The 24,105-nt window shown below is 45.0% G+C and overlaps 1 protein-coding gene across 2 annotated transcripts in view; it reads right to left on the reverse strand.

Moving 5' to 3' along the window:
- Nucleotides 1–8,295: 8,295 nt before the first annotated feature.
- The window catches only part of CREB3L2 (cAMP responsive element binding protein 3 like 2), a 115,016-nt gene continuing 99,206 nt past the window's right edge, over nucleotides 8,296–24,105 (reverse strand). For both annotated transcript variants that reach the window (XM_030543893.1, XM_030543884.1), the window contains exons 9-12: nucleotides 15,731–15,830; nucleotides 13,144–13,270; nucleotides 11,879–12,113; nucleotides 8,296–9,608 (exon numbers count right to left, since the gene is read on the reverse strand). In XM_030543893.1, coding sequence (XP_030399753.1) covers nucleotides 9,533–9,608; nucleotides 11,879–12,113; nucleotides 13,144–13,270; nucleotides 15,731–15,830 — 538 coding nt within the window. In that variant the 3' untranslated portion in view covers nucleotides 8,296–9,532. The remainder of the gene's footprint in view (nucleotides 9,609–11,878; nucleotides 12,114–13,143; nucleotides 13,271–15,730; nucleotides 15,831–24,105) is intronic.

The raw sequence follows: 24,105 nt of genomic DNA on the forward strand, positions 1-24,105 counted from the left end.
GGAAATAGGAGAAAGGCCAGAGATACATTGCCCATGTGCCCATGACCTTTATCTGCAATGTCATCTAGATTTTTTTTTGAGGATGCTTTAGTCTACCTCATAGATCAAGCAGTCGAGTTCTTGATCCATCCACCCACTCAAACACAGAATATGTCAAAGCCAAAGTATGAACCTGGATTTGGAGCATTCATCCCAGAGGCAATGGATATTCAAGGGCAGATCATCAGCTCTTGTAAATCAGGGCACATCAATGGAGCTCTGTCAACTTACACACGGTGAAGATCTGATCCCCAAAGTCAAGACAGTTAGTCAATATTCCCAGAATGTAGACTCTCTTTAAATACATCTATGAATTTTGTATTAACATAGCTAAGTTACATAATTCCATAAAGTGCTATTAATATTACAAAAATGTTACCATCCCACCTCCACTATGATTAACAAAAGCAATTCTCCAGTTTTAGCAATCCTGGTAAGAGAAAGGGGCAGATAGTTACTGTGAAACATATACACATATTACTGCTTTTAATCTTCTTCCAGTTCAGTGACATTTTAGATAATCAGGTTAATAAAAAAATAAAAATACATAAATAAAAAAAAGTCAGACATGGTCTTGTGCTTGCAAAATAACAGAGGAGACCAGATTTTAAATAAATAGGAAGACAAAGGAGCTATTTTTGCTTTTTTTCTACATAAAATATTTATTTGCAAGAATGAAAAGGCATAACATACTTTAGTTTTTACTTAACTACATATATATAATCCTACAAAAGCATTTAGTTTTATTCCAATAATAGTTTGCTGAATTCTACAAGAAAACAATTTCTTTACACCAAGAGACATGTTTGCAGTGTGAACAACCAAGTGGGAATGAATCCAGATGAGCAGTGAATGTATAGAAGTCATTACAAAAAGAGAGTAACCAGCACGTACACGCACGGTTAAACATACATTTGGCAAAAGAACATAGATGTCAGCAAAGTGAAAGGAGGCTCTGTTACAGTTTACTGAGATGGTTTGGTGGATTTTGTTCTTGCACGGTCCCAAATAACTGCCATCTTTTTCACAATGGATAGTTGTGCTGAATATGCATAAGGACAAACTACAAATATGTGTCATCTGTATTTGCGCACACACAGACAGAGAGAGAAAGAGTGTAATCGAAATGATACATGGATGTAACCTGCAAGGTGACATTGGTTTGGATGGCCCAAAACATCATTTCTGGCCCTCCACAGGGAAGCATTTCATTTTAGAGGAGAGGACTCCAGATAATTTGTTCTCTGGAACACACAGGGGGACTAGAATATACCTGCAATTTGAATTTATATGCCCAAGAAAATTCTTTGCAGTCATTTTTTATTGAGCCTAACGTGGTTAAGAGGACGTGTTCATAGGAAAGGAGGATCCTTTAGCTCTTGTACCAGAAGACTAATTGTATTCCTTGAACTGTCATTCCCAGACTTCACGTCTTATGGCCTTCTAATTTACTGCCCTAAAAAAAAAGGGGGTGAAGCTGTAATTTCATGAAACAAAAAAGTGACACCCAAAGGCTAATTAGGGTAAAGCCAGGTACGTTTCCCTGTACTTATCCAGAGCTGTCTGCATCGGGTTTGGTGTTCAGTCCAGGCTCTACTGACATACATCTTCATACACAGTAAGAGATAAGACTTACAGAATGTAACAGGACAGCTTTCAGATAGGTAATACCACTGCTAATCTCATTTGCACTGGGATCCAGCTAGAAGGTTCTATTGAACCAAGTGGAATGTCTGCCAGCTGCTCAGATAAACGCATAAATGATGAAGTATAAATGAATGAAAGCCTTTATTTAGAGTGGCTTAGTATTTTAAGAAAACTCCTGCAAGTGTCTTTAAAATCACTCAGTACACATGGTATTGTTAACTATATCAATCGAAGATGGGATTCCATTACTTCGGCATCATTGTACCAGAATCAGCTATGGGCTGATACAAACAGATATTTTAAAACAGAAGTCTGATTGTGACTCACCCACTTCTGCTCCTCTTTTCTGTCCTATTCTCACCCCATTAGATGTACAATAAAAGATCAGATTTATTTTACCCATGTTGCATGAGAAAGTGGAATCCACTGAAAAGGTCAGCCCCATTATTCTCCATGCACAGGGCTACATAATTAAAAAGGTAAGGAAGGAGAGAAGGTAAGATTTTCGTGGGAGGGGGGGTCGATACATACAAACGATTTTCCTTCTTGGCGTGAAGAAATTTTCTCTTTGCTGCTGGAGACCCTCCATCTCAGAATTACTTCACAACCTTTGAGGCAATTTTGGAAATGCAGCTTTCCCTTACTCCATATCCTCACATTTTACTCTCTTTGAGGGATGGGTTGGCAGTGGGCTGTAGATCAGAGCAGAGACTGGTGGCAGTAACTAAACCAAAATACAGGCCCATTTCGGTCTCATGGGAGTTTCTTGCAAGATCCAAAGCAACACAGGCTTAGAAAATAGGAGGCAAAACCACATCTGTGCCTTAATAAAGAAAGGAAGATGTGTGAGATATGCATATGGAAAAACAAATTCCTGTCTCATGTCCAGGGTCTCTTTAAGTACAATCTACCACTGAGGCAAGGCAGTTAATCTGGATCTCACCCACAATCTAAGACTGAATGTCCATGGAGCATCTGCTGGGTTTTAAGATTATTGGCTGTGCACATTGACTCACTGACTGAACCTGTACACATTTATTGATATATCTAATGCACTTCTCTGTGGCCAGTTTATCCCCACACCCCCAACAGTCATTTGGCCTTAACACTGATAAACAGTAAGGGCAGCTACAGTGCAAAGCTGCAGAGTTATGGAAGCAATATAGTAGTTAAACAAAGCACCTCTACAATATACTGCTTTATTCCCAATCACCAAAGCAAACGACCTACTGTTTCACCTTCAAAATGCAAAACATTCTCTTTCTAATTAGTGCTTTGAGAATAAAATATTTTAGTCACAGAGCATAAAAATACTAACTATATTTCTGTTCTTGTGGGGGGGGGTGATTTGGGGGGTTGTACAATGGCCTGTTGGCACTAGCTAGAATCTAGAGCCCAAATACTCTATGGCAATCCCTCTTGATGTGGTAATTAATATTACTCATTCATTTGACCTACACTGTAACTGTGTCTAGACAATGTCCACTGCTGAAAGTGAGTTATTAATAGGTGGTTTGGGGGGAAGGGGGGGTGGAGAGGACAGGCAGACAGTTAAATTTTAGTCTAAAAATATATTTTGATGCAGATAAAGCTATGAGGTGTCACAGGGTAGCTGGTCCCTATGGACAGACTGAGGCCATGTCTACATCTAAAATTTTGCAGCGCTGGTTGTTACAGCTGTATTAGTACAGCTGTATAGGGCCAGCGCTGCAGAGTGGCCACACTTACAGCAACCAGCGCTGCAAGTGGTGTTAGATGTGGCCACACTGCAGCGCTGTTGGGCGGCTTCAAGGGGGGTTCCGGGACCGAGAGAGCAAACCGGGAACGCCGCGGTTTGCTCTCTCGGTCCCGGAGCCAGCCAGCAAACCGCGGGGAAGGAGACCTGCTTGCTCGGGGTTCCGGGACCGAGAGAGCAAACCGGGAAAGGAAACCAGCTTCGCCGCGGTTTGCTCTCTCGGTCCCGGAACCCCGAGCAAGCAGGTCTCCTTCCCCGCGGTTTGCTGGCTGGCTCCGGGACCGAGAGAGCAAACCGCGGCGTTCCCGGTTTGCTCTCTCGGTCCCGGAACCCCGAGCAAGCAGGTCTCCTTCCCCGCGGTTTGCTGGCTGGCTCCGGGACCGAGAGAGCAAACCGCGGCGTTCCCGGTTTGCTCTCTCGGTCCCGGAACCCCGAGCAAGCAGGTCTCCTTCCCTGCGGTTTGCTGGCTGGCTCCGGGACCGAGAGAGCAAACCGGGAAAGGAAACCAGCTTGATTACCAGAGGCTTCCTCCTTCCACGGAGGTCAAGAAAAGCGCTGGTGAGTGTCTACATTGGATTACCAGCGCTGGATCACCAGCGCTGGATCCTCTACACCCGAGACAAAACGGGAGTACGGCCAGCGCTGCAAACAGGGAGTTGCAGCGCTGGTGATGCCCTGCAGATGTGGACACTCTCAAAGTTGCAGCGCTGTAACTCCCTCACCAGCGCTGCAACTTTCTGATGTAGACAAGCCCTGAGCCCTGCTCCCCTGGACCAGAACCAGTGAGTCCAATTCAGCCAATTAAAAGAGGGCTGAGCTACACCTGGGCCTATAAAGGGCTGCTAACTGGGCAGCTGGAGGGGGAATTGATTGAGGCAGGCTGTGCCCTGGAGGAGGTAAAGTCACACCAGAGTGGAGCAAACTCCAGTGGTGGGGCCCCTAGAGCAAGGGGGCCAGTGGCTGAGGGAGACAGTCCTGAGGCTGCCACCCACAAGAGGGAGCAAAACTGGCCAGAACTGGGAACATGTGAGAAATCCCTGAGAGGGGTGGAACTGGAACCTGAAAGCAAGGACTGAGTTAAGCCTCTTTTTTCTGTTTCTTTACCTGGGTTTATTAAGAAAATAAACCTCCTTTAAAGAGACTGAGCATGGCAGCATATACTTTGGAGCTGGAGAGAAGCCCGGCCCAGTGACAGGAGCCAGCTCCTCAGATGGTGTAAGTCAGAACTACTCCATGTAAACTATGTAAATGGAAACTCAGCCAGCTGAGATCTGGCCTATGAACCTTGGTGTATTAAAATATTAGTCTGCACAGAACAAATAGTGAACATACCTGAAACTGTAACAGAGGTTGGTATGCTATTTATAGTTCTCTCTTCCTCCTCTCCTCCATACTAACATGATTAGAACTGTCACATGGCCTGGGCCTGATTTCCATAAATATATATTTATATTAAAAAAATAATGCCCTACTTTCCATTATAGCTTAACTTCCTGGACTCAAAGCCTGACAGCTCGGGGAATGTCCGAAGATTATAGGGGACAAGCAAAGTTTTACTGGTGTGGTAAAACATGGGTTTGGGAATGGGGTTCCATGTAGGCAGCTTTCAGGGTATCTGTGCAGAGGGCCAGCACAAAGGCTATATACTGCATAAGTCCCTAGGCCTGGGACCACTAAAGAGGGACTTAGATGATTTCTTGGGACTTAAGTGGTGCATGACTTGTGCTGACCCTACATCCAGGAATGAATTTCACCCCAGAGTAAACAAGTGACCGATTGCTAGAAAAAGAGCAAAGGGTACGTCCACACTACCCGCCAGATCGATCGATATCTAGCGTCTCATCTAGATGAGATAAATCGATCCCCGAACGCGCTCCCGTCGACTCTGGACCTCCACCAGGGTGACAGGCAGCAGCAGAGTCAACGGGGGAGCCATGGCCATCGATCCTGTGCCGCGAGGACGGAAGGTAAATCGAAATAAGATGTATTGACTTCAGCTATGCTATTGCTGTAGCTGAAGTTGCGTATCTTACATCAACCCCTCCCCTCAGTGTAGACCAGGCCTTACAGAAGAAACCCATTTCATTAGCATTAGATAGACACTGTCAGGTTCAATAGAAGTAGTTTATTTTAAAGGAATAATATTTCCCAGCAGTGACTTCAACCCAAATGTTGTGCTAGTTTAGGAGAGCCGCAAAAAACAGCTAAAATTTCATTTTATGCATCAAACATATTAGGGGTATAGAGAGGTTATTTTTATGGTCATAGGAACACAGGAATTGCTGTACTCCACATTATCCATACATAGATCAGACCATCTAATCCAGTAGCCTGACTCAGACAGCAGCCCATATCAATGAAGATGTAAAACCTCCATAAATGGTGTGGTGTATCCAACCTGAGTGAATTGCAAAAAGCAAATGGTTTTAATGGTGATTAGCAATGATTTGGGGAAATTCTCTATTTTAACAGTGTAAATTATTATAAGGAACACAGGGACAGAATTCAATTTTTTTTTAAATTAGTAACGTTAATAGTGTCTCTTTACTGGGAGCGAATGCACTCGTGCATTAAGTAGGGTAATGGGCACGAGAGATTAGACAGTTAAGCCTCTATCTACTCCACACTCACATTCCATACACAGCTATATAAATAATCCCCAAGAGAGAGAGAAATTTTGGGCCTGTTTTGCAGGAACGCTGAGCCCCCCCAGTTTCACTCAAAGTGAAGGGCGCCTGGGGATGCTCTGTAAACCAGGTATTTTGTGAATCTGCTAATCCCTGATTCATGGCTACCTGATTGTACCTGGATGCCCTGAGATAGCCAATATGGTAAATCTAACAGGTCATAAATTTTCCCCTTCCCTTTAGTGACCTCAGGTGGTTAAAATAATGCTGACATCACTTGTGTCTCAGTTCAGACACTTCCCCACTCACACGCATCTTTTCCTTCCTCTTTCCATCGTGCAATTATAATGTGGGTTCCCAAAGGGACAGCTGTGTGACGGTTGTCTGTGTGCACTAGAGCAATCAAGAGAGCCTGAGAGAATTATCATGGCTGTTGTGACTGACCCTTAATAAGAGGGGATATGCCTTAGGGGTGGTACTGACCCACACTGACAAGAAAGGATTGACTGTGAATATGCTCACAATGGCATTTCTCTCTAATCACCACCAATTTTTTTTTTTAAAGGCACCTGGACAGATGAATGGGGTGTGACCTTGAACAGGGGTCAGCAACCTTTCAGAAGTGCTGTGCCGAGTTTTCATTTATTCACTCTAATTTAAGGTTTCACATGCCAGTAATACATTTTAACATTTTTAGAAGGTCTCTTTCTATGTCTATAATATATAACCAAACTATTGTTGTATGTAAAGTAAATAAGGTTTTTTAAAATGTTTAAGAAGCTTCATTTAAAATGAAATTAAAATGCAGATTCCCCCCCAGACTGGTGGCCAGGACCTGGGCAGTGTGTGCGCCAATGAAAATCAGCTCGCATGCCACCTTCGGCATGTGTGCCATAGGTTGCCTACCCCGATCTAGAAAGTGATGCACACAAGAGGTGTACATACCAAATTCCATTATCTGCTCATGGAATAGGGGCACATGTCCCACTCTTGCCAATCTGAATGTTGTTTCTGATCATGGTACAGTGGGGACTGATCCAAAGCCTACTCAAGCCAAATGGATTCTTTCCATTAACTTCACTGGGTTTTGGATCAGGCCCCTAGTGAACAGATGGGATAGTGAACAAAGGAAGGGAGACTAAAAAAGGAAAAATCCAAACAGGAAAGGACGAAGCACTGCAGAGGCTACACTAAAATACAAAAAAAAATACAATTTTTCTTTAAAAATATTTTATAAAATAGAATACCTGGAGGAAAGAGCTACTGTACATGGTATAAAACACAAGGCTACACTAGTTTGGTCTCCTTATTTATGTGAAAAAGGAAAGGTTTTTTTTTTTTGTTTTTTTTTAAACATTTTAATATTTTTTTAATTAAGTTTTCCTGGTAAATTGCAAAAGTAGCCATACTATTCTGTCCTATTTAGGTTTTTAGGCTAAAGTCATCACTGGGAACTCTGAGCAGCCCTTTGTAATAACCAAATAAAATCCAGAAGCAATCACTGGTGGGTTGGCTGGACCACGGAAAGGACAGTTGTGAGTGGAAAGGGCAGCTCTGCCATTGGCATAATCTGGGTATTGAGAGAGGGGAAATCACTGCACTCGAGGCAGTGTGCATTAAATGCATCAGCATGGTGCTTTAGAAGCAGTATAGTCTAGTGGATAGGGTACTGCACTGAGAAGCAGGAGACTTGGATTCTATTCCTGGCTCTATCAATGACCAGCTGTGACACCCTGGGCAAGGCATTTCCCCTCTCCGTGTATCTATTCCCCCCTCCCATCTTTTTTCTGCCTTGTCTATCCAGGATAGCGGCTTCAGGACAGGGACAATCTCTCATCATGTATGTGTACAGTGCCTCGCACAATGGGGCCCTGACCTTGGTTTGGTCTTCTAGGTAGTTTTGTAATAATAAATAACTAGAGAGGGAGACCATCAGCACTGACCTGAACTGCATCTAATTGGGAATATACAACAAATATTTTCCTAAGTGGTTGCTTTAATTCCATTTACTTTTACTAAAAGGGAGGCGGAAGGGAAGCCTCATTACATTCTAATAATCACTATAGGGAACTAAGTATCAAAGGGGTAGCCGTGTTAGTCTGGATCTGTAAAAGCAGCAAAGAGTCCTGTGGCACCTTATAGACTAACAGACGTTTTGGAGTATGAGCTTTCATGGCTGACGAAGTGGCTATTCACCCACGAAAGCTCATGCTCCAAAACGTCTGTTAGTCTATAAGGTGCCACAGGACTCTCTGCTGCTTTTATAGGGAACTAAGTTTAATTTAAAAAAAATGCATATTTTTTCCATCTTGATTTCAAAGTTCACCAAGAACACCTGCATGGTCTTGGGAGCTTGGCTCTCCAGTCTGGCTACCAGAGTGAAATTTTGGAAAGCTAATAAATACTATTTACAACAGTAGCAGGAGGCTGGGGGAAAAGAAGAAGAACCTAGAGCAATCTGAGGCCTTGTCTACCTCAAAAAACTGCACCAATGTATCTAAATGGATTTAGAAACTAATTTAATTAAAGCCCTGCAATCCCTTAACGTGGACGCTTTTATTTTGGTTTAAGAGAGCCTAGTATTGATTTCGTTTATGCCAGTAAGGAATCAACTTAAGCTAAATGGATACAATATACTAGTCATAATCTTATTTAAAGATTTCTAAACAAGGGAGTCACACAGATTAAACTCAATCAGTTTCTAAACTGATTTAGCTAAATTGGTACAATTGTAGACAAGGCCTGAGAAGGCACATGGGCTGATTGAACTTTGCCTGGATCCTTCATAAGGATGGCAACAGTAAGGAAACTTCACCCACCACGTGATAAAGGGGCAGGAAAAGGGAAGAGAGAGAGAGAGCGCGCAAGCAGGGAGAAGGAAAATAAAAAAAAAATAAAAATCAATACTGCCATTGAACAGACTCTCCTGTCTGTGCTGTTGGCTCAACAGAACTACTGTGTGTTCTCTGCCCTCAGTGGGAGGGATGGGAACTGGGAACACATTTCTCTCCCCATAAAGCTCCAGTGTGCCAAGAGTAATGGGCATGGAGCTGTGGCCAAATCCTGAGCCGTGTCACACTGCATCTTTCAGCTTCCTTCTCCCACGTGACCTACCACAAATGTTCCCCCATGAGTTACATTGATCCCACTCCTCCATTCGATGGCTCTGCCCCTTGATTAGGGTACATACACAAACCAACCAGCTGTACACCGTTGGCACCAGCTGCCTTTAGGATTCAAACCCTCCCTTGTATTACCAGTCAGGGATAGCAGTAAAAGCAGAAGCAGGTTTGTGTGCCCGGAGGAAAGGACAAAACGAGGACAACTGCTGCTGACTCAAGTCACAGACTCTTCAGCCAAATCAGAAGTTAGCAGACTCTCTCTCTTTTGCCCTTTGGTTCCCTGATGGTGATGAGTCCGGAGGAAGGCGTGGGCCTTAGGTTGGAAAGAGGGGAGGATAATGAGGGGGGAAAAGGCCTCTTCTTTAAGAAGTGGCATTGACTCGTCTATCAATTTCAATTATTTTCAGCGTTTCATTCACTTCCAGCTCTGAGCTGACCCTGTGAGGAGAAAAATAAAAGGAATGTTATACCTGTATGGAGTCATGCAAAAAGCGCACACTCCACTGAAACTGGCTACTGCTATTACAATGCCTATTATTTACCAGGAGCTCACTGGTTGGAACTTGGTAACGCATCGAATTAGTCAGCTCTTCACCCTAAAACAGATATGTTGGGATAAGGGTGGGACGGGGGCAGGGTGTCTCATCCTAGTGCTTTAAGAAACATATCCAAATAAAAACCCATTTGGCACAATCGAAAGGGTCTGTTGAAGAGATCCACACTTTGAGCAGCATGGTGGTGGCAGGGCATGAGGTAGTACAGCGAGGGAAGAGACATAACACATCAGTTCTTCAAACCAGAGAGTCTCATTTTCCAGGAGCACCAAATCTCACTTTATTTTAAGGGAAAGAATTTAACAAGGAATTCCATGCAAGTTTCTCAGGGTGACCCTTCTAGCAGTACATGCTCCACCCTCCCAGCTCTGCCCTGCAGCAAACGAACATGGCCTAGGGTACAAAGCCATCTTGAGTGCAAAAGGCACCCAGCTCCTCATAACCCGTCCAGTCAGAAATCTCAGCAATCCACAACCTCATGTTGCCATTCAAATGGCAATGCCCCATGGCCTGCATATTTTTAGATTGCTTGATGATGCGTATTTCCCCTCAGCTTTCAGCACGTAGGCAATGCATCTCCCTCTGGTTTATATTTTACTGGTATTTTCCATCCCAAGAAGTTATTATTTGCATAACGCTGTGTGTGTGTGCGTTTGTATATATACACACATGCGCACACATATACATACACACACACACACGTGCGCGCACATCAGACACAAAGATAGATGTCTGACAGATATGGCAATTTCCCGCAAAATCTTTCTGAATTAAGTTAAACCTTACTGAATTAAGTTTCAGTATCTTAGGAGCTCACTGTACCAAAAATGCAAATGTTTGTGTGTTATTGTGGGATAGTATGCAAGCTGTCTAGGAGATAAGACTAATATAAATGCTGGGAAGTCTTATGAGCTTCCAAGGACTCTTTTAAACAATGATCTAAGACAAGAATGGACTGTTAGTCAAGTAGGGTTCCTAGGACATACTTCGATGGAGGTGGGGGGGAAAATGCAAATGCCAACCTCCAGACCTGATCTTTTGAAGCTTCACCCTGGGAAGGGGACTTTGGTTTACAAATTATCTATTCCCAGGATCAAAATGCCCAAATGGCATAAACGAGTAACTCTCAGGTTCATGAGAGCAAAAGGAATTATGAACTTGTTAGCCACAGGAAAACCCCTGGATGGGGTTTGAAGGACTGTTCACTCACTCTTCTTGGAGTTGGGATGTCCTCTGGTAAGCTTATTAGGATGAATATAGGTTCTTTTATTGTTTTTAATATGTTTTCTCCACCATGCTTGTACCTTAAGAATAAATGCGCTTGCTTAGAAAGAACTGTGCGGTAACTTAACTGTGGTAATTACGCTGTTCACCATCTGAGGAGAAAAGTTAAAGCAGGCCTGCTTAGGCAGTCTGACTTTGCCAGGGAATTCACAGTGTATGCACAGAACTGTGCAGCCTGGAAATACACTGGTCAGGAGAGAGAGAGGCATGGTTCTCCACCCAAGAGAGGGGAGTCAGAAGCCTAAGGATGGATGCCCTTGGTGAACCTGCAAGGGGGGAGGATAGGTGCAGATACCCTGAACCATGACAGGGTGGATTACACAAAGTCTTGTGTCAGTGTCATCCCTGAAACATTTTATAGGGAGCTCTTATTAATACAGGCACAGTAACAGTCTTAAATGACATCTATACTGCTATTGTTGTTTGAGAAGACTACCATCCTCTAACTAATACAGTATAAGTCAAAGGGACCCACACCAGGCTCAGCAGGAACCCCATAACTACTGGTTTTCCAAGCATATGGTCTTGGATAGGAAACATAGCCCAGTGGATCGGATATAGGATTGGGAGTCAGGAGACCAAGGTTTTAATTTTGCCTCCACTACTGACTTGCAATGTGATTTGGGGCAAGTCACTTTACTTCTCCTTGCCTCAGTTTCCCTTCCCATTCTTAGTCTTGTCTATCTCAGTTGTAAGCACATCAGGACAGGGACTGTCTCTCGCTAGGTGTTCATACAATGCCTAGCACAATGGGGCCCTGATCTAGACTGGGGGCCTCCGTGCACAACAGTAATACAAATAATTATCCAGGAAACATGCAACAAGGAATTTCATATAACTCATGCCTAGGCCTGCTTCCTCTGCACTCACCTGTGCGGCTGCAGCCCCAGCACCACTGATTTCTCTAGCCTTGTTTCATTGGCTATTGTGAAATGTGTGACTTTGTCCTGCTGTCCCCCCGGCACAGATTCCAGAGATAGTGCTGTGTGTTTGGAGGCATCCATGCGCCTATCCCAGACATCACTGCGATCTGCAAAGGAGATTGAACTGTACTGCTCCTCCAGTTGGCGGGGCTCTTCGTAAATTAGCAGACTTCTTGACCGTACTGTGTACAAATAGGGGAGGCAGAAACTACATGAGAAACACAGTGAGCCCAGATATAAGGGTACTGGACATGTGGGGAATTGAAAGTGGACAAATATAAACACAGTAAATCTAACTGCACAGGATTTTGCTACCCATGGAGATTAACTAGAAATTTTGGAGCTAGGGAAAGATGCTGCGCTGACAGTCTGCCATGTATGCCCACAGCAAGTGCAATATGAGCACTGGTCATGCAAGGGTCCTTCCCCACTAGTCCAGCCATTGTGCCAGAACTGGAGGGATGACTTCTGGGGTAAACACTCAGATATCATGGTGACAGGCTCTATTTTAACGTAATAGTTATTGGAGACAGCTAGCATCTACTTCCATCCTGGTGCCCCATTCAATCCTTGGCCTCTGACACCGACAACAGAAAGGCAAATTGATATCAGTTTTGTTGGAGGTTTTTTGGCAATGTGAATACTTGGCCACTTGGAAGTGAACTGAGGCCAGGTTCACCTGGAATCTTTTGGGAGCTATGAGTCTGATGCCTGCAGCTGACACACAGAAGGCTGACTGGAACTATCAAGTAGGTTGGGAAGTAACCGACTCCATCCCTTCATGATGCGTTTCACCAACAGCTTGGGTAACTCAGCCATTTAACTTTTTCAACTCACTTGATAAACTTGCATTTCTATAATGCAAAAACACCAACACCTCAAAACCACTAGAGGTCAGGATTTATTATCGTTTTGGATGTGGCCCTGGTGAGTGGGAGCCCATGGTTCTCATCCTCAAAGAGGTGGGGGGAAAAGGAAATTTCCTGGATGTCAGCAATGCCCTTTTCCAGGTTGTGCAAGAGGATATGTTGAGAGGCTCCAAAGGAGAATTCCCATCCTGCCCTCAGCCAGAAAAATGACAACCACAATGTGGGGAACACAGCTACTGGGAAGGGAAGAGTAGGCGGTATGCACTGGACTCCCATAAAAATGCAAAGGGGATCTTGTGGGGGAGTGAGTCATCAAGCAAACCGCAGCACTGACTTAGCTTACCAATGGAGGCCGTGTATGATTCTGGTGTGGAATGCTGGCTGGGCAGCACCATTTTTGTGGCAGAAGGATAGGGCCCGGAACTCTGAGAGAAGCTGCCAAAAATGCCTGCGAAGCACAGCACCACCACCTGGACAAGGAAGAAAGCAAAAATAAAAGAGATCTCACTCTTTGGACACAAATACATGGGAATTAAGGTTAAAGCAATGGCAAATCACACAACTGTTGTAATTTAAAAAAAAAATATATTGATTCCAGGCTACTTTTTGGTTAATATATATGATGCCTCTAATCAAAGGTGCATCGACAATAACAATTCAATATTTAAAAGGACAAATTTAAATGCAAGAGTCTATTTTAAAGATCTGCAGCCATTTTATTCTGTTGAACTACTTTATTTGGAAGTTGGAAAGGCAATGGCTCCAGTGGCTCTATGGAGCCGGATCATGCTCAGAAGGGGCCCCAGCCTGCTCCGCTTGCACTGTGCCTCGAGACCCCACTGGCTCCCCCTGCCCACCATTTGCTTCTCTTGGCCTGCCCACCAGCTGGCCAAGGGTTCCTCTCTGCCCCCTGGCCTGACCCTGGGGCACCTCTGACTCCCAGTAGTCTCTGCTTCCCACCACCTGTGGGGCCCCACCTGTTTCCCCAGAGCTGAGCTGCCTGGATTGGTGCAGAAGCCTGGTCAGTCTCAGCCAGGTATGTAGGAGGGAGAAACAGTGTGGGGAGCTTTGCTGGGTCCCTCCAGGCAAGTGCGTCTGGCGGGAGCCTGGCCAGGGTAGGTCCTGGGCTGGCTGATTGCGGTACTCCCAAGGGGATGGAGCAATTCCCAGCTCTGGGACTGGCCCTGGCTGCACTGCTGGCTCAGCCCAGCAGACACAGTCACCTCCCAGCAGGGCTGGTGGGTGTGGCCAGGAGGTAGGAAGGGGGGCAGGGAAGATGTGTGTATTGAGGCACTAGGGAGTGGGGGCTTTGTGGGGGGTGCTGGGCAGTTGTGGTGGGGCTGTAGGCAGGGGCAGTTTTGTGCAGGGCACTGTGCATTTGTGGGTCGGTCTGGGGGGGCACTGGGCATAGTGGGTCTGGGGGGGGGATGGGGCTCCATAAGGAATCGCGGGGTGTTGGGCTGGGAGGGGATGGGGCTGTGTGGTGTGGCATGGGCCTGCCCCCAAGGGGAAGGGGCACGCTGGCAGCACAGAGCCGGACAGACCACTGTGAATCTGACAACTGCCAGTTTGTAAATAGTGCCCTCACATTGTGCAGAGCAGAGCCACCTCTGCCATGCCCACACCCCATGACCTCTGGCTGGCTCCTCGCTCCAGGGACTTACCTCCCCATGCCATGCTCCATTGCCTCCATGGGGGCCCACAAATATGTTTCGCACTGAGCCCACAAAAGGTTAATCTGTCCCTGCTAGAAGCACAATTTAACTGGACTAAATTCAGACATGCATTTAAAGATTCATGTTGCTTAACCTGTATCAGGCATTTCTAAGCTGGCTTTTGGTACAATCTTACTTAAAAGTGACAGATAAGCTATACTAGCCTGAAGGCTCAATGTTGAACTAGAAACCAGTTTCCATCCAGCTATAGCACCACCATGAAGGGAATCTGGTTGCTAAATTTAAAAGTAAAGCCTTTCTAACACAGTTCTTTTACGCTGAGTATTAAACAAGCAGATTTACCGCCTCTGGGTTATTTTTATTTTAATGAATTAATTTATTATTATTTGGATTGAAAAGAACGAAGCATCTAAAGGGCTCTCATTTCATAGCTCTGGGTGCCCTCTGACATGCATTTAAATATGCAAGATTATAGCAGGTAACAAATAATCAATCAATGTAGCAGCACTTCTTCCCTCACCCCTGGACACTTCATCAAGAAACACCCTGAGACAGTTTACCTCCCGCAAACCACACACTGCCAGATGACAGTAATTCCCTCCTCACACCCCTTGTCAATGCGTGCTCAAAGAGATGGACTTTGTAGAGGGCCTGGAAAGTCCACAGTTTTGTGTTCTTGCAGCCCCAGGTCTGGCATGAGTACATTCCAAAGGAAAGGGGCCCTCACAGAGAACACTCCACCAGCAGCTCCTCCCCCCAACTCCAGTTTTATACCAAGTGGGAATGACCCCAAGGATCATGATTGTGGCAGTATGTCTAGGAGAGAGAAGTGGTCTCTTAGAAAGGAAGATCCCACGCTATGATGGCCACAAATTATGCTTCTTTTCAGCAAGGTGGTATCTATCAGCAAAAGGCTCAGAAATCCCAAAAGTAATTCAGAACTTTAGGACACATTTCATTGTTAATTCTTGACGAGAGATGCTTCCCACCCTCTGGGCTTTCAGACTAATGGGCTGAACAGAATGGGTAGAGTACCCTTCAGCAACAAAAATCCCCACATATCCCAGGCTGCCTTATTATTCATGAGTTCCCAAAGCTTCCAGCTGCTAGCACAAAGCTGACCGCTGTTCCCACCTCTTTTTTCATCCCTGGACTATCATTATCCAATGGAGCTGGGAGACAGACATGAGCTGAGCCAGGGAACAGTGGTTTTAGCAACCGCTGCCTGTGGTCCCCAACTTTTGAGTCACTCACCATGAGACAGGTCCCTGTCTGCGTGCTGGCTGCTTTACAGGAACGGGACACTTTGCCAGCAACCATGGCTTGGAGTCTCTGTAACTGCTGCAGAAGAGTTCTGGAATGTCAAGAGTAACACAGCCATCAATATTAACCAGTAGATTTACATACTTCAGACCATATGATCATACAGCTTTTCACCTTGATCTCTGTGCCTTACAAACAGTAAATATTTACACGCAGGTTCATCTAGTTAAAATCCTCGCCTTGAAAGTCAGAGGCAAGGAATGGCTACATTAATTTTTCAAAATATTGTGCACAATCACATTAGACCTTTCAAGGAGTACTTTGTTTTTCCACAACTGATGTCAGTTTCATTCTTCCCCAAACACTCCCACCAACTATTTTACTTCCTACTTTTGAGGCTCATATTTGTTCATCTAGGAAGAAGCAGATTTTCAGAAGAATGGGAGCAGGATTACCATTTATATACATGCAGTTTAAACTGTTACATTCACAAATAACCAGCTGCACATCTGATCTGATTTTGTGCCATGATTGCAACAGGAATTTTGCCATTGACTAATAGGTGCAGGATCAGGTCCACAATTACCCTAATCAATTGTGTAGAGGTGCACACACATCTCTGAAAATCTGGCCCTTAAAATAAACTGGAAAGCTTTTGTAAATAAAATGCCTTTAGATCTCAAAACCTATAATATGTTCAGACTTATCTTCTCATACATTTGTTTTAAATAAAATATTTAAATGTTACTTCCTCCTAAGGTTACCTATTAAGTTTTCCATCCTCCAAGAGCTGCTGAAATCACAGGCCTCTATATGTTGCTATTATTACGATCATTCTTAAAGGTCCCAACCACAACAGAGGCCCTATTGTGCTGGACAAACATAAGAGTCCCAGCCAAGAACAGCACTTTCTACCCTCCTGGCTCTCTGCTTAGTGTAAAAGGTATGATCAACTGCTTCAGGGACAACAGTCCATGAATTTGAGTACTGGCCGCTTAAAAGTGAAGTCGGAACCGATCTCAAACTATAGTTAAGTGTCTATTTTTAAGCCTGCTCAAATCACATTCCATTACTGATTTGGATCTCTCCACACTGTTCCCATTTTGTTCTGACAAATGCTTTTCAAAAGAGTTGGACTACACCAAATGCCCTACTTCAAACACACACAAAAACTGTTAGAGAAGCAGGGCCTGCTTTAGGAAATGCGGTGCCTGATTTGAATACCCGGTGGCAGTCCAGGTCTTCCACGGCACTGAAGGACCCACCCCCGAAATGCCACCGAAGACCCAGAGTGAGTGAAGGACCCGCCACTGAAGTGCAGCCGAAGACCCAGACCACTGCCGGGTGAGTAAAAATTAAAAAGGTGCCTAAGCTAGATGCTCTTCTTTAGGGCGTGGGGCCCTCTTAGGTGTGGGGCCCAATTCAGTGGAATCGAGAGAATCGACCTAAAGACACGCCCGTAGAGAAGTTTGTACCTGGATCCTAACTTTGCAGCTCAATCCCATTTCTACGTTTCATTTTGCCTATAAGAGAACTTGAGGCCTCGTGACAAATATACGTGGCAACCCCCAACAGCTTTAAAGGTTGTGATGTCAAAAATGCTGGAGCAAGAGAGATAGAAAAGAATTATTTTAAAACCAAGTTATCACAAGCCAATTGTAGGACAGACCCAGAGGTGCCTTTGCAGCTCAATATACACTCACCTGTCTATTACTGACTTTTTACATCAATGATCATTGCTAATTAAGGTAGAATGATTTCAAGGACTTCAGAAGTGGAGTCTGAAATTAGTACAAGGAATACTCCCAGTACAGATGTATCTGGGCCAGCAAATCCTTCCCAACTTTCACAAGGGTGTCTAATACACTGTTGAAAATATGGTTTGTTCCACATGTAGGTGTAAAATAAAAATTGGTTGTCCTCTTTCTGTTCCTTATCTACAGTAGGTGCAACTTTAGAGCCATTTCAATTTAGATGAAAGAGGCCACACCAACTACTCAATAATACTGTTACACAGCATGTGTGCATCACACAAGCAGCTTTCCTTAAAAGGTAAATGCATACTGTGTCTGGCTATTCCCATCCTCTAAATCAGTGTACACATTTCATGGGAAGGTTTTTTGAACCTTGGCATATATAATCACTATAGTAACAGATGACCAAATCCTCCCTGGGTACCAAGACAGAGTAGCTGGGCTTGGTGCACCAGGGTTCCAGAGGAGTTTCAGAATGAAATTTTCCTTCCAGCTCTGGGCCTGCTACTGCAGTCCTGAGATAGCAACAGAAGCTTTGCAATAGCAACAGCTCTTGCTGCTCTGGGGGATTTGGGGGAGGAGGTAGAGATGGATGTTGGGAAGGAAATGGCAGGTGGATCTGCATAGTGGCAAATCCACTACAATTTCTCCTCCTCTCTGTCCAGCCCAAGCCTTGCTGTGCAGAGAGCCCCCAAAGACCTGGACTTCAAGATGCTATGCTCCTCAGATATGTCTTGTCTCCCCCACCCCCCTAAGCAGTGTAACTATAGTGGTTCCACTATATCTTGGGCCCTTCATGGCCAAGATTGTGGAAAGTAAAATATGGTCCAAGTTATTTAACAAGTACTTATAAGTTCCACCACATAACACCACCACAAATCTTCAAACATCTCTAAACTGGACCTCATTTACACTGGTGAAAATCAGGAGTAGCCTTTTTGAAGTTAATGAAGTGACTCCCTATTTACCCTGGCGTGAGTAGAGAATCAGGGCCACTGTCTCTTTCAATACAGTAAAGGATTCAGTGTTGGGAGTTAAAATACTCATGATGCATTTTCAAGCTAAGAACCAGGAACTGAGGCAAGAGAAGACTGGAATTCATTTGTTTGGAGGCAACATGGCTATCCCTCTTGCCCCCACAAAACACACTCTTCCATACTTCTTTTCTATAGTTCAATCCAAAACACTGGAAGAGATAGTTGAAGGTCAAAAATGCCTCCTCTCCCACAGAAAAGTTGCCTTCAGTATTATTACCATTGGGGTGAGATGTGCTAATGAAAAGAGAAAGAACAACTTTAAGAACAGGGCATTTTATACCAAGAGGCCTCTGCTGAACATCTGGAGGAAGGTCAAGAATGCTTTTAGTGAAACATATTGCCTATGGCTGAATTTTAACCCGAGAAAATGAAATCTTAAGGCAATGTAGATAAGGGAGTTGCACCCTGGGATTAATCTCACTCTGTCTGACACATTTCCTGATGATATTCAATTAGAGGGTCACCTCCTGGTAGGAGGTGTGAATGTGCTTTCACGCTTTCCCTGACAATCGAAGTGCCTCACAGGAAAGCTGTAAAGTAACTGAGGGATTCCCTCTCCCTTCTAATCTTGCTGGAAAATCCACTCCAGCATGTGATGTCTAATTTGTGTTTTCTTATAGGTAGGTTACTTTTCAAAAAGGGTTCCTTTAGCAACTGAGAATGGGTGCAACCCAAGGCTTCATCACCACCCTCCCCTGAACAAGACTTGCTGTAGGGCATGAATATGAAATATGGGTCATTGCAGGATCTCCCTGCCTGTCAGGCTTTCGGAATCTCGCCTTCACACTCAAAAGCTAGCACTGCTCATAGAGTGCTATATACTTTCATCAAAACAAAACAAACTGTTTGCTGCACGCAAGTTTTTTCAAAGAATTTCTCCCTTTTTTGACAAAACAAACCGATTTTTTCCATTTTCATTTTTTGAAAACTTGTGGTCCTCCACTATTCTCCATTTCCACACACACACACACACACACACACACACACACACACACACACACACACACACACTTTCTCCCATCGGAAGGGAAAAAACCAAAAATGACTCTTTACAGTTTTTCATCAATAACCAGAAAGTTTCCACCAAAAGGAAATTGAAAATGTCTGTGGAAAAATTTAGGTCAGGAAGCCATTTTTTCACCAACACCACCCCCTCACCAAAAAAAAAAAAAAAGCTTCAGTGCAAAAACATTGATCTGCTCTGTTAAAAACAAGTTGTTGTTCTAGAGCTCTCAAGCTGTGTCAGTTTTAGAGAGAGAGATTTCAAAGAAGAAAGATATTTTAAATGTCTCATTGAAAAACATAGCCAAGTCCTCTGTCACCCACAGGACATACTGTAAAATAAGTTTATAATCTCAGTTGAAGGAATTACCATGCAGCTCAATAAGACTTGGCAACTCTACTGCTGTTTCAGCTCTTGCAATGCCCCATATCTCTACATTCACCTGACACTGCACCATGGAAGTTTCACCATTGACCTCAGTGGGAGAAGAAGCAGGGCCTCAATGTACTATTCTTAGCATTCAATAAAGAGCAACCAGATTTAATTTTATAAAACCACTACCTTCCAAAAGTGATCTCAGGTTGGAAAGCAGCACAGCTTGCTTTCTGTTGTTGTTGTTTCCCCTGGCAATCCTATCATTCCTGATCCATGTACAAGCAAGAAATTGTGACAACCAGTCTGTGTACTGTCACCATTTTCTTGTTCAGTTTGCACACACAGCACAAAAGTAATCCATACATAGGGTGACCAGACAGCAAGTGTGAAAAATTGGAACAGGGAGTGTGGGGGGGGGGGTAACAGGAGCCTATATAAGAAAAAGACCCCAAAATCAGGACATCTGGTCACCCTATCCATACAACTGGTGAGGTACATTTTAAATAGGATCCAATTTCTATTACCAAACTGGGAAAATAAATCAGTAATATATATGTCCTATTTCTTCTCTCATCTAATACAGATAAATCCTATTTTTTCAATACTTTCTTTAAACCAAAATATCTATGTCCTCCAATCTGACTGCATGCTGTTGTGGAGGAGGCAGCATGGTCTATGGCAGAGGTCGGCAACCTTTCAGAAGCGGTGTGCCGAGTCTTCATTTATTCATTCTAATTTAAGGTTTTGTGTGCCAGTAATACATTTTAACATTTTTAGAAGGCCTCTTTTTATAAGTCTATATTATATAACTAAACTATTGTTGTATGTAAAGTAAATAAGGTTTTCAAAATGTTTAAGAAACTTAATTTAAAAATTAAATTAAAATGCTGATCTTACGCCGCCAGCCTGCTCAGCTCACTGCCAGCCTGAGGTTCTGTTCACCTAGCAGGCTGAGCAGGGCCTGTGGCTGGGACCCCAGACCGGGGGGGAGGGGGGCGGAAGGGGGGAGATTCAGGTGTCAGGGCTGACGGCTGGGTGTGTGAGGGGGTTCAGGCATCAGGGCAGAGGGCAGTAGGGGTGGGGGGGGGCGTTCAGGGCAGAAGGTTGGGTGTGTGGGGGTGCAGCGGTCAGGGCAGAGGGCAGTAGGGGTGGTGGGGGCGTTCAGGGCAGAAGGCTGGGTGTGTGGGGGTGCAGGGGTCAGGGCAGAGGGCAGTAGGGGCGTGGGGGGGTTCAGGGGTCAGGGCAGAGGGCTAGGGGTGTGCAGGGCAAAGGGCTGGGGTGCTCGACTTGTAGGGGTGCTCCCAACCCTCTGCTCTGAGCAGCTCAGGGCCAGGGGCTGGAAGGGATATGCCCTGTTCCACCCCCTTCCCCAAGGCCCCGTCCCTTCCTCTCTCGGCCTCCACTACGGAGCTGCATGCACACTGCTGCTCTTCCCCCTTGCCCTTGCTAGGGCCATTAGCTGATTGGCGTAGGGAGGGAGAGGGGCAGGGGCAGGGGCAGGGGCAGGGGCAGGGGCAGGAAAGCACCACGCTGTGGGAAGAAGAGGGGGGAGGGGAAAGCTTGGCTGCTGCAAGGGAAGCGTTTGTCTCCTGCCCCCGCAGGCGAGAGCGGTGGGCGGGGGGCTGAGGGCCGGGACCGCGGCAGCGTGCCACTCAAAATCAGCTTGCATGCTGTGTTTGGCACGCATGCCATAGGTTGCCGACCCCTGGTCTATGGGATTCTATTCCCAGCTCAGTCACTGGCCTCCTTTATGACTTTAAGCTGGTCACTTTCTCCCACACCATCCTTATGCCTGTTTCCCCTCCCATCCTTTGTCTGTCTTGTCTATTGAAGCTCTTTGGTGCTAGGACTGTCTCTTACTTTGTACTGTGCCTAACCCAATGGAATCCTGCTCTCCCTTGACATCCATAACTCTGTGCTGTCCTGGTTCTCATTCTACCTCTCCAATTCCTCCTTCAGAATGTCTTTCCTAGGATCCTTCATCAGCTTTCTGAGGGAGCTCCATAAGGCTCTGTCCTTCGTCTCCTTCTCTTCTCCCTTTAAACCTTATCTCTGTGTAATCTCATCCATAAATACAAGTTAGACTACCATGTCTATGCTGACCACTTGCAGATCTACCTCTCTTCCACAAATTAGGGATGTAAAAACTGTTTAACTATTAAAATTATATAATTTATCTCGTTAACTGATTAAAGGGAAAGGTGACCCAGATACTTAGTTTGTTCCAGTGTGGCTTCTGCAGACACTCCATGCCACCCCAGCAGCAGCTTCCCTTCCCTGCGCACCGTCCACCTCCGCAGCCAAACCCTTTCCAGTGGCACAGGGGGGAAGACTAGGGACTACTGTACACTGCTCCCCATGGGGGCCCCCAGCCCTTGCCCATCCACTCCGGCCTAAATGCGCTCCCCCTGCCCGGCTGGCCATCCTCCGCAAAGTCCCCGGGGCTGGGGTTGGCCAGCAGGGCCTGGGGTGGCTTGGGGAGAAGAATTGGTTAGAGACCCATGCACAGTGGGTTACCAGTTAGGGTGGGTTAATGGTAAGGCTAATACTTACCAGTTAACTGTTTAATATTTTACATCCCTACCACAGACCTGCCTCCTTCTGTCCAAAATAAATTCTTAGCCTGTGTCTCAAACATCTCCTTGGGGATGTCTAACTGCCAGCTCAAGCTAAGCATGGTTAATATAGAGCTCCGAATCTTCCCCCACAACCTCCTTTTTCAATCATCGTGGATAACACCACTATCCTGCCTGTCGTTCAGACCCATAACCTGGGTGTCATCTGACCTTGACCTCTCTCTAGTCCTTTACATCCATGTTATGTCTAAATCTTGCCTATTCTTTCTCTGTAACATCTCTAATATACAGCCTTTCCTATCCATCGACATAGCTAAAAGTCTTGTCCAAGCTCTTATCATCTCATGCCTCAATTCCTGAATCTTTCTCTCTAGCCTTGATAAACACAATCATGCCTTGCTCAGATCTAGTCACAATGATGGTTTCCCTAGTCTGCCGCTTTGACCAATACCACTCCCCACTTTGAATTCCTCCACTGGCTCCTGCTTTTCTATTACATCAAACATAAGCTCCTTCACTCTCAACTTTCTGATGCTCTTAATTCCTTCTTACACCTTCCTGGCCTATCATCTCTCTTTTGCTACTGAGCTGTCAATGCTGGCCTCCATTTGACCCTGGAGGGTCATTTTCAAACAAGTATTTTTCTCTTGTGTTGCCCTATGCACTTGAGCATTTCTCCCTGTAAACATCTGCAAAGCTGCCTCATTATCCACCTTCAGATTCCTCCTCAAAACTCACCTTCACCAGGACGCCTACAAAAAAACTGAATAGTTAGGCTGCTGACATCTTGAGATCACTGCCTACCATGCAGATCAGTACCGTCTCACTTGTACTTCCCCATCTGTCTGTATCCATCTGTTGTCTCTGATCTTAAACTTCGATTGTAAACAGTTTGGGGCTGTGACCATCGTTTTGTTCTGTGTCTGTACACCTAGCTCCAGAAGGTTCTGGCCCATGATAGAAGCTTCTAGATGCTACAGTAATACAAATAAATCTGTGCCTCAGTTTCCTGGAATAATAATACCATCTCCCCTCACAGAGGTGAGGTGTAATTAGTGTTCTGAAGGACTCTGATACTACAGTGAGGGCACCACAGAAACACCCATGAGGAAATTAGTAGTCCAGGGTTTACATGGTATACATTAAATAAAGGCCTAGGGGCTACACACTGAATGAGGAAGATAAAGAAATATTGAACAACTACTCATTCACTGAATGAGGCAATATGATCATCTAATTAAAAAGACTGTACCATGATGAACATGCTCCAGGGGCAGAATGAAGGTTGCATGGGCCACAGGGAAAGGATCCAGCAGTGTGGAAAAGGGGAGGGAGATGCAGCAGAGAAAGGCTCTGACAGCTTTCTCCACTGCCAGAGCCTTTCATTGACATGTGTCACTACAAGCCGCGGCATGGACTCATCCCGCTTTTCACTACAGCGTGTTACTACACCTACCCTACATGCTGTCACCAGTGATGTGCAGTGTGGACATAGTCAAACCCCACCATGACTGATGAAGGGAAACTATGCAACTAATTCTGCATATCGGGGATGTAAAGGATTTGGGGATAACATCACCTAAACAAACAGATGCTCTTTTGGGGTTTACTCTCAGAATTA

This window comes from Gopherus evgoodei, chromosome 1 (genome assembly GCF_007399415.2).
Source record: "Gopherus evgoodei ecotype Sinaloan lineage chromosome 1, rGopEvg1_v1.p, whole genome shotgun sequence".
NCBI lineage: Eukaryota > Metazoa > Chordata > Testudines > Testudinidae > Gopherus > Gopherus evgoodei.